This window comes from Sminthopsis crassicaudata, chromosome 2 (assembly GCF_048593235.1).
Source record: "Sminthopsis crassicaudata isolate SCR6 chromosome 2, ASM4859323v1, whole genome shotgun sequence".
Lineage (NCBI taxonomy): Eukaryota > Metazoa > Chordata > Mammalia > Dasyuromorphia > Dasyuridae > Sminthopsis > Sminthopsis crassicaudata.
This window is the reverse complement of record NC_133618.1, coordinates 132,610,586-132,622,691: the sequence shown is the minus strand read 5'-3', so window position 1 is coordinate 132,622,691 and position 12,106 is coordinate 132,610,586. Positions and strand designations below refer to the sequence as shown.

The following is a 12,106-nucleotide window of genomic DNA, read 5'->3' as shown; positions in this document are numbered from 1 at the left end:
AAATAGGGGGAGAGAGGGCAGGCCAGGCTCCTCCCTCCCTCAGTGGTCCTGGGGGGGGGGCGGGTATTGGTGAGGGAGGTGGGCCCCCTCCCGGGTGGTGGAGGTGCTGCCTGCGCTGAGGCTCGCGGGGTTGTGGGGGACAATCTGTAGCGAGGGCTTTCCCCACGTTACGGCACGTGATGCTGGGTTAGGGGAGCTCCGCTCCCCGGATCTGTGCTCTTCCTGCCCTCTAGGGTGTGAGAGAACGAGCCCCGTGCATCCCCGGCAGTTTCACTCCGGACTCCCAAACCCCTTGAAGCTCCCACCAAAGCGGAGTAAATGAGGAAGCGAGGTCCAATGCGGCCTTTAGGATCCCGGGGACCACTTAGACTAGAGCTGGGTGGGACCAATGGCTGCTTGGGTTCCGCTTCCCTTATCTTGCGATTAAGAAAGCGGAGGCTAGAAAAGCTCACTGTGAGGGCAGTTAGATGGCATTGTGGATGGAGCACCAGGATCCGATTTGTCTGCAGACACTTATTAGTTGTGTGACTGCGGGCAAGTCACTTCACCCTGCTTGCCTGATTGGTGGGCCACGCCCCCCAAAACATAGGTCATTCAAGTAGTTAGTCACTTTGAAGCCAGCGCGTTTTCCACTGCCCCACACTGCCTTGTATACTACAGGAGCTCAATAAGTGCATCTTGACTAAGTGAATGAATGAAATCTCCAAAAGCAGCAGAGAATCTCAAGAGCACGTGAGAGGCAGTTAGGAAAAAGGCAAGGAAGCAAGAAAGCAGAAGGTGCTATAACTGACCAGCTCTGGCTTCAGGCATGTGACTTTTTTTCTCTGGGCCTCAGTTTATCCATCTGTACAATGGAGGGTTTGGAATACAGAGTCTCTTCGGGTCTCTTTCAGCTTTATCTTTCTAACATTCTGTATTTGAAGGTTCCTTTGCCCTCTGATATTCGGGCTGGAAGACACAGTTCCTGCTGCAGTGCATAGCTTACCTCTCCAGACTCGATTTTAGTTGCTTCTCCTTGTTCCAATCCCCTTCCTTTGCACTTTCCTGGCCACAGCCACAAGCTGCAGCTGCAGGGTCTCCCCTCCCTTTTCCCTCCACCTTCCCCTCCTGAGCATCTCCGTGAAGCAATGTATCTCTATCCTTGACCCTTTCCTTCTTTCTGTGAATGATGGTCCCTTTATCTCCTCCTGATGGTGCTGCAACCTTCAGCTGTGGGCATTTAAGAGGGAGCACCCAGAGGCTCAAGAGCAGCTGCTGGACCGGGAGGCCGAATCTTCACAGGCCCAGAAAACTGCCCCGGGAAACAATGTTTTTGGCGACTTTTAAACTGTGTGCTGGGAGCTCCTACAGACATATGAGGAACATGAAGGGTGAGGACTCTGGGCTGGGACTGGGGACCTTTTTGAGGAGGGTCCTGGGGCTTTTGGACAGTAGGGTGCATTGGTAAGAGCACTTGGCTGGTAGAGTTAGATAAGACTGACACTAATCAGGCTTGGCAAATTCACTTCCTTTCCTTTTTTATAAAGGGACAAAGGGAGTTTTTCTGGTATGTGGATTTTCTGGGGAAGATCAAGGAGGATTTGAAGAAGGAGGCAAATTGTGGGTATTAAAGTGTAGGCAAAGGAGGAAGAGAATGAGGGGGGAATGGATAGAGTGGGAGAGCCATAGATAGGAGGGAAAAAGATGCCTTTGGTGGGAAGTAGTGCATTGATCCCATGCCAGAAGCAACTGGCCTCTCTCTGCCTCAAAACTGACCCGAAAGGGAGGTAATATGGAAGCCATGAATGGCTCTGTAAGATGCCCTCGGAATACCCAAAAGATTTAGTAATTCCAGTAATGAGGTTTCTGAAATGAAGTAGACTTGCTACTTTTCTCTCTCCACTTCTATCTCAACCTTCCTACCCCCAAAATCTGTAAAGGGAGAGATAGGAGAAAGGAATTACCAGAGACCAAAATAATTTGGGGAAGCAAGAAAGAAATCTAGATCTAAGTTCCAATCTTACTTCTGGCAAATTTACTTGCTATATTAACCATAAGCAAATCTTTTAATTTCTATTATGTCATCTGCAAAACAGGAATAATGAGAGGCATGTTAACTGCTTCAGGGCTGCTGTGAAATGATAAAGACATAGTCTATACAAAGAATTTTGCAAGCTTTCAATTTCAGGTTTTGGTTTTGATTTTGGTTTTTTTCTAAACTAAGGAGAGACATGAGCTGAAGAAAGAAATTTCATTTCCCCCTTGCTTTTAGTTTCCCCCTCTCTCTGCCCTTATGATCTCTTACCTCCCTTGAAAGTCACAAGCTGTAAGAATTGCCTGGTCATCTTAATAAAATCTACAGCTTCTGTCTCTGTTTTCTGAATGTCTCTGAATTGGGGCCAGGTTCTCTGAATGCAATTTATGGTTTCCAAGGGTGATTGGGTACCTGAATTTCAAGGATATTATGGATGACCATCAAATAATAACCTCAGTTATAAAGATACCAAGGTGACTCTGGCTACTTGTAACCTCAGGGAGATGGGGAGACAGGGATGAAGATGGCAGGTGAGCTAGCAGCAATCACAGAAATGCTTGGACAGGTATTCAAGAGGGAGGTTTCCTAGAAAAACTGAGCATAGACAATTTGTATAGATTTTTAGTTACTGAAACAAAGCTGCTCTGGCTAGGAAGGATGTCCAGTACAAGGAGTCAATTTTCCATTGAGTTCATTATCTAAAATCTGCTCTTGCAAAGTGGAGGGAGGTTTTTGGCTTTCATTGCCCTTGTCGCTAGCTTTGTCTTGGTTTTCATTGACCCCAAATGGGCTTTGTGCCCAGAATAAATATGAAGATTGAAAGGGGAATCTCCAGAAAGCATCTGGTCCAGCCTTCTGCTGCCAAGTGCTGAGCTACTCAAGATTGTAGTTTGTTTTAGATCTGGCCTTATTCATGTCCTAGCTGGGTGTTCCTGGGAAAGTCACTTAACCCCAATTTTTTTTTAAATTGTAGTCTGTGCTGGTTCTTACTTAGTCAATAGGGTATAGCAGAGACAGTAATGGAGACCAGGTGGAAGCCTGAAAATGTGTCCTGCAAGTAAGTCATCTCACTTGTCTAGGCTTCCCATTTCCCATTCATAAAAGAAAAGGATGGAATCAGGTGAAGGGAGAGCATCAAAGGATGAATGCTCGGCTGTGTGATCCTAAGCAAGTCACTTAAACTCTACAAGCTTCAGTCTCCTTATCTGTCAAATGGGGATAACTCCCTAAAAGAGTTCTAAGAGGCAAACGAGATGATGAAATAAAGGACTTGGTAAACCTTTGAAGTCCTATGTAAATATAAGCTCTGTTGAGCTCTGTCTCAGGCTTAACATTCTTGTTTCTCTCTCTCCTCCTCTCTGAAGGTCTAAGGCAACAGACCATTATGGCCATCAGCCAGGAACTGAGCAAGAGGGCACTAGGAGGCCCGTCACCCAGCGCCTGGATCAACCAGGTTCGTCGCCGGAGCTCCTTGCTCAGTAAGTGCTGGCGCCTCAGAAATTTTACCAGCTGGAGGGAAAATCTTACTCTAGCACCCAGGGGGCTTCTGCCCTTGCTTGTGCTCAGGGGGTTTCTGAGCAGAGAAGGTGACAAGCTGGTTTCCTAGAACCAGCCAGCCCTCTCCTCACCCCAGCATCCTTCACGTCTCTTTTGTCTGTCCCTACTTGCTTGTTGGAATCGGACGCTTTGGAGGAAGCTGAGGCTTCAGAGAACTGAATGATTAAAGCTAACGGGGGATAGAGCATGGCCCCGGAGTCCGGGGACCCCAATGAATCCAGCCTCAGACACTCAGTACTTACTGTGGCACCCTGGGCAAGCCCAGCCCCAGCTGCCTCGCCAAAAGAAACAAGTAGATAGACAAGACAGACAGAGATAAAGCTAATGGGAATTGGAAGCAGGTAGCCTGGAGAGACTATTGGGGTCCTGCCTTCCTCAAAGGGCCACTTTGCCTATAATCCCCAGGCTCTCGGCTGGAAGAAAGCCTTTACAGTGACCAGGACATGGCCTATCTACGACAGGGGGAGGAGGCCATGCAGAAAGCCCTGGGCATCCTTGGCAATCAGGATGGATGGAAGAATGAGATGGAGAAGGTAAGAGCGGGCATGCAGAGGACTTTGGTGCTTTTTTCCCCATAGGGATAGTGAAGTCTGCTTGAAACCCCACCCACATCTTCCCTGATTAAGAATAATCTTCTCCCCTTGCTCTTAAATCACCGACTGTATCATCCATGTCAGTTACTTAACAAGTATTGATTAGCCACCTGCTAAGGCATTGTGATAAGCCCTAAGGAGACAAAAAAAAAAGGGGGGGGGCAATTCCTGGCCTTAAGGAGCTTATTATACCTATATTCTCCTTAGATGTACAGAGGCAGCTTGGTGTGCAAAAAGCCCTGCATTTAGATTCACAGAGCCTGGGGTAGACTCCCAACTTTGATGTTTATTAGTTGTGACATGCAATTAGTAACTTGACTTTCCTGAGCCTCAGTTTTATCATCTGTAAAATGAGTGTTTAGAGATAAAGTCACTTTTAGGAAAGTGACTGGAAAGTCTCAGTGATAGACTTGAGATTTGGAACACAGATTTCATAGCAGGCTTCAGGATTCAGGATGGATAGGAATTTTATAGATCATTTAGGTCAGAGATTTTTAACTTGGGGTCCCTGGATCCCTTTTTAAGATCCCCTTAGGGGAGGTCTTGGATAGATTTCAGGGGTCCATAAACTTGAATGGGGAAAAATTAGATATTTTCACTAAGCTCTAATTGATATTTATCATTTTCTTCAATTGTGGGTTTTTAAAAATCATTCTGAGGAACCCATGACATGAAAAATATTAAAAACTGCTGATTTCATTTTACAAATAAAGAAACTGAGACCTGGGGAGGAAAAGTTATGCAGCTAGTTAGTGGCAGAGTTGGGACTTTTTTGCTTAATAAACGGTTGCTTTTTGAATGAATAAATCCTCAGTTACAGATGAGGAAACAAGTTCTAGAAAGGTAAAAAGAACTTTGCCTGATATCATAAGATAAATTACTGAATGGAAAACTTGAACCCAGTCTTCTGATCAAACTTGTGTTTTTTTCCCTGTAAGGTCATGTAGTTATTTATGTGCTCCTGACTATTCTACCAGTCAGTAGCTTTCCCTTGATGAATAGAGTTCAGAACTCTAGGGCCCTGTAAATTTGCTTAAGATTGGCCAAGATTGCCTTTCCTGAATCCAAAGGTTATTCCTATTTCCCATAACTCTGAAAACTTTTTGATCACCAATAGAAGCATTATTTAGAGATAGGATAGTGCTTGAAGGAGGATAATGATTGATAGGTTACATTCCTGAAGCACTTTAAGGTTTACAAAATCTTTTCACTGTACCAACATGGATATGTATATAAAGTTTCCATTTTCCAAATGAAGAATCTGAAATTCAGAGGTTGAGCCCGGTTACATAGTTCACCAGTTCTGAACTAAGACTAAATTCATAGGAGCAATATAAAGTGGTGGCAAGAGTGCTGAGCTTTGAATTGGGAGAGAACTGAGTTTGAACCCAACTCGATTTCTTAGTGGAATGACCAGATTACAAGTCATTTATCCCCAATGAACCTCCATTTCCTCAGCAACCAACTAGGAAAAAATATCTACTCCCTACTTCACAGGGCTGTTACCAGGATCAAAGATAATCTATGCAAGGTGCTTAGCAAATTTTTAACTTAATTACATTAATTTCACTTGTAGTTACCATTTCTATTATGCCATAATAGCATAGCAAGTTTGTGACTTTATCAATTACTTTCCCAAATTTTCTGGGATATTGGGCAATGGACAATCGGACTCACCACTAGTTACTTGGGGGAAGATGTGTTTGTACCTGTTTGGAAAGGAAAGATCACCATATCTCCTAGTAATATAGAGCTTTTTCTCAAATAACTCTGAGTGATCATCCAAGGTCAAGTCTGCCCTGGGCTGTGATAATATTCCCACTGGCATGGTCTGGGGGAGGCCATGGATGTTATCACATATTCCTGATTTTCTCATTCCCCCTTTGCTGCCCTACAAGAAGAGGAAAGGGATCTTCCTTCTTCCTCTCTGGACCCCCACCCACTTGACGGACCCCCCACCCACTTGACAAACCCCCTGCCAAGTTTTCATTCAGCCTCTGTAGAGGAAAAGTCTCTACCTTCAGCTTTTTACACCTTACTCTTAGTTCTGTTCTCTGGGCCCAAGCAGGACAAATGTAGCCCTTCTCCCATAGAACAGCCCTTCAGAAAGACCTTAGGATCAGAGCTAACAGTAATCTTGGTGGTCCTGATAACCAGCTCCCTCATTTGGGAGTTTAACTGAGGGCTAAAGAAACCAAATGATATTTGCCCAGCCTCCTGTAGCTGGTCTCTGAGGGGACCCTTCCTGACTGACAGCCCGGCACTGGACCCACCACACCATGCTGCTCTTCAGGTCCTCCCCCAAGCTCTGAATAGGCTGAGCTTTGGCTAGTCGTGGGGCATGAGCTCCAGGACCTGCGTTATCAGTAATTATGACTCTTCCTAACACGTGCTGTCAGGACTGAGTACAGCACCCTTGGGATGGTCTAACCAGGCAGAGTAGGATTTTTAGTAAGAAATAGTCATGGTTAAGGAAGACTCGGAGCCAGCTGCTTGGTGAAGGTCTCTGATGGATGCCAGTAACTCACTCCCTGGGCAGATGATTCGGGCTCCAGGGCCTTTTGAAGCCCTTTCTGACTCTTGGATATTCTGATTGTCTTACTCCCTCCCTTTTCTCTATGATCTTGTCTGGAACTGCTCTGAACCGAGGGGAAGGAAGTGTTTCTTCCCAAATGTGTTCCCAGCTCTCTGGTCCTTCTTCGTCAGGCAAATGGAGACAAAGTACTAAGCAAGATGGTCCCAGATGTGGGCAAGGTGTTCCGGTTGGAGGTGATGGTAGACCAGCCCATGGAGAGGCTTTATGAGGAATTAGTGGAACGAATGGAAGACATGGGGGATTGGAATCCCAATGTCAAGGAGATTAAGGTGAGGTGGTCTAGCCTTTAAAGCCCAACCATCATGCTAATTTCTTGCCTCCTTCCCTAATCCCTCTAAAACCCCTTACTTAACTCATTGTCTACTTTTTGAATTTTTCTAAAGTACATATTTGCAATATCACTTTGTCCCTTCATTAAAACCCTCCAAGGCTTCATGTTGACTGGGGAGTCACCTTGGCTGCACACCATGTCCCATGATGTAAAACATCCATGCCCATGGCAGGTATGTGCCAGGAGAAGACCTATGGGTCTGGGGCTTGGGTGCCAACCTAATTAAGCACAAAGTGATTCCCCACCACGATGAGTATTTCAGCCACAGCAATTCTTGCAGACCATATACTGAGGCCTAGAATGATTATGATCTTTATTGAGCAGAGGGTATGAACGGGTCCTTGAGATACTCGTTATTTGGGCACGTGTCTCCTATCCTAACCAGACGGGGACTGTATCTCCTCTATTCCTTCTCTCTCCCTCAGCACCTGGCTCTCTACACAGTGGGGTGTCAAGTTTTGGGGAGAGGAAGGGCCCCTCAGAAGCTGGAGTTGATGAGTCATTTCTCTCTTCCCTCCTTCTTGCTGACGTGTGTGCTTCTGTGCAGGTCCTGCAGAAGATCGGGAAGGACACGGTCATCACCCACGAGATCGCCGCCGAGACACCAGGCAACATTGTGGGGCCCCGAGACTTTGTGAGTGTGCGGTGTGCCAAGCGCCGGGGTTCCACCTGTGTGTTGGCTGGCATGGCTACCCACTTCGGGGATATGCCCGAGCAGAAGGGCATCATCAGGTAACCACCCTCGGGCCTCCACTTCCAAGATCTCTTCCAATGTATCTCTTGGATATGGCTGTGGAGTAAAGAAAGCTAAGAATTTCTCATGCCATCTTAGTCCCCTTCCCTTTCAACACCTCTCCTGCAAACCTCCCCCCCCAAAAACAGCAAAACCAAAACCCACACTCTTTCCACTCTGAAAAATGGGGGACCAAGGCAGGAAAACCCCAGGATAGGGCCTTCAGGTTCACAGGTATAGAGTACAGTCCCTTCATGTTACACACAAACAAACAGAGCCAAAGGGTGTAAGGCATTTGTCCAAGCTGACAAGTCCTAGAGCCAGCATCAAATCGAGGCTCACTGAACCCAAATCGATGCTCTTCAAGCGTCCTCTGCACTGGGGGCACAAACCCTGTTCTGACCCTTTTTAGAAGGACAGCCACCTCCTTTGGGTGGAAAATGCTATTGGCGTAGAGTGAGCTATGGAGACTGAAGGTAGATTGAAGCATCCTATTTTCACTTTCTTTCTTTCTCATGGTTTTCCCTTTTTGTTCTGATTTTTCTCTTCCAATATGACTCATGTGGAACACAGTGGGCAGAATTCCTGTCCTGAAGTCAGAAAACCTTGAGTTCAGATCCCACCTCACTTACTAGCTGTATGACCCTGGACAAGTCCCTTGACCCTGTTTTTCTCAGTTTCCTCATCTGTAAAATGAGCTGGAGAAGGAAGTGGCAAATCATTTCAGTATCTTTACCAGGAAAGCCCCAAATGGAGTCATGAAGAGTGAACATTAAAATGGGAATAGCAGCAAAGCGCCAAACTGTAAAGTGCTCTTGGCATAGTGACTGGCCCACAGTAAGGACAATACAAACACTAGCTGCCAGTATGAGGGTTCTAATATATATTATAGCATAGGTACTGGGTACTGTGAGTTCCTGTCTCATGACTTTGATTCTGCTCATCGCTCAGGGCTGAGCATGGTCCCACCTGCATGGTCCTCCGCCCTGTGACTGGGAACCCTTCTAAGACTAAGCTGACCTGGCTGCTCAGCATTGACCTCAAGGTGAGTGGGTTAGGACCACCCAACTTCAAATCTGGCCTGGGACCATGTGTGACCCTGGGCAAATACTTACCCTCTGTTTTGCCAGTTTCTTCAACCATACAACAGGAAGCATGGCAGTATCTACCTTTCAGGGTTATAAGGATCAGATCAGATATTTTATAGTGGTTGTTCTCTCCCTCCTCTCCCCTCTTAGGCAGCTGTAGTTTTAGTTTGGTGCCTCTTAGTTTTAGCTATCTCTTTACAAATTTTTCCAAGTTGGGACTGTGGTCAGTGAGGCTCTGGGACCAATATTACAAGCTGCCCTGATTTCCTGGGTAGCATTCACAAAGGGGATGGTCATCTGGAATTCCAACACACCACATAGTGATGTGGGGCTTGTGGTTGGTGGGCCATGGGGCTCTCCTTGCTAAGATCTTTTGGCTCAAAGGAAACCTTCTACCTGTCTCACAATACAGGGCTGGCTACCCAAAGCCATCATCAACCAAGTAATGTCCCAGACGCAGGTGGACTTTGCCAACCACCTTCGCAAGCGCCTGGTCTCCAGTTCCACTTCCGCCATCAGTTGTTGAAGACCTCCATACAGCTCCTAATGATCCCTTAAAAGCAGTGTTGCCTACACAACTGACTAGCAAAAACCCAGCTGGAAAAAACCTGTGGGTCTATGCAAAATCTCCTTTCTAGACCACATGATAGGTGGGGTGGTGAGAAGGGACTGGGGGTGGGGGGTTGGAGGGAACTGCTTATAGTACAGCAAGTTAAGGGCAAAACTTTCAGAGCCCAGAGAAACAAGCCCATCAAGAAACAAGAGCCTTCCAAGATCACGGTCAGGGGGTGCTGGAAGAGAGCAGGCAGTGACGAGGCTAGTCCAAGGCCTTTTAAGTCCTCAACTGCTAAAAACATTTTAAAGTACTTTTAGCCCCTTGGGTGACACTGAAGGGGAAGACGCGAGGAAAGAGTCCTGCCCTTGGAGTTGAAGCTCTGGGCTTGAATTTCAAGTCTACTACACATGTAGGCCATCCCTAAATGTTTGTGGACCTCAGCTTTCTCTGTTGAAAAGGGTCCCAGACTAGATGGCTTGTGATGGGAAGGTAGGGAAACTAAACAATTATTTCTTTGGCAAACTAAATTATAAACCTGAATCAGTTATAAAAACTTTCAAGTCAGAAATGAACAAAATGAACACCAAAGAATATGAATGTCTATTTTGTTTACTTAGAAGAAAGGAAAGAATGTTAAATAGAAAGGAAAAATAAGAATGCTAAGAAAGAAAAAAAAAAAGAAGCAGGGTAAGGTTGACCAAAACTATCATTGTAGCTGTTTCCCAATAGCTTAAAAAACAAAGATGATTCTTGTTGGAATAGCACCCAGAAAACCTGTTTTCAAAGTCCTAGGCTCTGCCACTTAATTGCTCTATGATCTTTAGCAAATTATTTTCCCCTTCTGCACTTCAATTTGCTCATGATAGCATTTCTGTTTGGGGTATTCAAGTTCAGTAAATTGTATGTTCTGTCTTGAGTCATAACTTCAGGAGACTTTAGGAAAGTAGTTATGTGTTGCCATAGCCTATCATTTAAAAGACTCTTTAAGCCTAATAGATATAGAAATTTTGGCCAAAGAATTGATATATTAATAAATTGATGCTTGACTTTTAGATGGTCTCTTTGCAAGTTTCAGGCACTTCTCAATTGGGGCAGGTTTTTTGTTGTTAAAAAGATTTGCAAGCAACAAAGAATAAATCTGTTCTCAAATATTTTCCCCTCTACTTCACAAAATGAAATAATTAATAGGATGGAAGGTGCATAAGATGTGGAAGCAAGGCTTTTATTTATTCAAAATACTATTTGGGACATTGCTATTTATTGTTTTAAGCTTTACAACTTAAGATGGTATTTATTACTATTTATTTTGATTATTCCAAAGAGCATGAACCAAACAGCTATTCTTACTTTGGATATAAATGTCAATTTATATGACTTGCCTGCCTAGAGTGCAAAGATCACAGAGGGAGGTGAATTATTATTAGCTCACATTTATCTAGTACATTATGGTATGACTAATTAACAACAATGACTTTCAGAGTAGAAAAGATCACTCCTTTTTTAAAAATACACAAAAGAACCTTAAATTAGAAAAGAGACAGCAATATGATTGCTGTTTTCAAGAGAAAGGAGAACAGACTCCTAAAAACACAGACCCAGGTTTTTTAGGACAACTAAAAGCTGTGGCATTTCAAGGATCATGGGACTTCAAGAAGGGATTCCTTCAACTATTTCCAAAACTCATTGTATCTATGCTTGAAATCTGACATGGTTTTAAGACTTTTAATTTTGGTTTGGAATAAAATAACCTGTTTGATGATCCTAACATGTTAATTGTCATCCTCAGGAGAATGTGAATTATAGGAATTCAGTCTTCATTCAAATAATCTTTTTCCCAAAGTATACACTCACTTTGAATGTAATAAACACACAGACAAGATCCCTCTACATGTGAACTCTGGGATGTAAAAAAGGCCAATATACAAAACTTGCAAAACATTACAAAAGAATTCACTTCGGGGTTTCTTTAGATACCATCACCCCAATTCTAAACTCTTCAGGCTAAGGATGGTAATCTAGGACCAGACTAGCCTCCTCCTTCTCCCCTTCATTCTCCAACATCATCACTTTATCCCTCAATGGACTTATTTCTATATAGAACCAACCCAGATTTGAAACTGTATATACTGCAAATGTCAAAATAAAAGGGACTCAATTACAATAGTCACTAACTTAATGAATACCTCTCACTTATATAAAGGCTTGGACACTCAAGGGACCCAGAGGTATGATATGCTGATATGCAGTGTGAAAAATTACCCCTATGTCCTTAGGGAGCCCCAGGGCGAAGGCTACCATCAGGACTGTAGACTGTCCAAGTTAGTGGATTTATGGTTGCAAAGCCAAGGCTTAAGAGCTCCTCTGATGTACTGTTTTATTTTGCTCCAAAAAAATGTCAGGGAGGCCATTCGGGAAGTTGATTTAACCTTGGGGGAAGGGAAGGAAGAGAAGAGGAAATCACATTCACCTCTGGTTCAGTCCTATTCAAGTACACTGGCAAACTGTCATTTAAACATCAGTTTTTAAAAAGGAACATAAGCTTGGTATAAGACAACAGTTAAATGCAGCAAAATCCATAAGGAAATAAAGGCTAATATATGTAGGATTATATCCATCCTTTGCATATAACTGCTGCTGC

General features: G+C 44.3%; 1 protein-coding gene across 2 annotated transcripts; it reads left to right on the top strand.

Moving 5' to 3' along the window:
- The first annotated feature begins 231 nt into the window (after positions 1 to 231).
- STAR (steroidogenic acute regulatory protein) lies at positions 232 to 11,233 on the top strand. 2 transcript variants are annotated; one of them, XM_074287252.1, is made up of 8 exons: positions 232 to 806; positions 1,210 to 1,370; positions 3,379 to 3,492; positions 3,977 to 4,104; positions 6,871 to 7,029; positions 7,639 to 7,823; positions 8,776 to 8,869; positions 9,325 to 11,233. In XM_074287252.1, exons 2-8 carry the CDS (start codon positions 1,307 to 1,309, stop codon positions 9,436 to 9,438), a joined length of 858 nt encoding a protein of 285 aa, XP_074143353.1. In that variant the 5' UTR covers positions 232 to 806; positions 1,210 to 1,306; the 3' UTR covers positions 9,439 to 11,233. The 2 variants fall into 2 exon arrangements, with proteins under 2 accessions (XP_074143353.1, XP_074143352.1); XM_074287251.1 differs by lacking the exon at positions 232 to 806 and having other exon boundaries at positions 1,205 to 1,370; positions 8,776 to 8,915; positions 9,297 to 11,233.
- The last annotated feature ends 873 nt before the right edge of the window (positions 11,234 to 12,106 follow it).

Excerpts from the sequence above, each read along its gene's own strand:
- STAR (XM_074287252.1), top strand. The coding sequence starts at position 1,307 with ATGTTTTTGGCGACTTTTAAACTGTGTGCTGGGAGCTCCTACAGACAT. Across the intron at positions 3,493-3,976 it reads TCGCCGGAGCTCCTTGCTCA|GCTCTCGGCTGGAAGAAAGC; the intron begins GTAAGTGCTGGC and ends TATAATCCCCAG. Across the intron at positions 4,105-6,870 it reads GGAAGAATGAGATGGAGAAG|GCAAATGGAGACAAAGTACT; the intron begins GTAAGAGCGGGC and ends CTTCTTCGTCAG.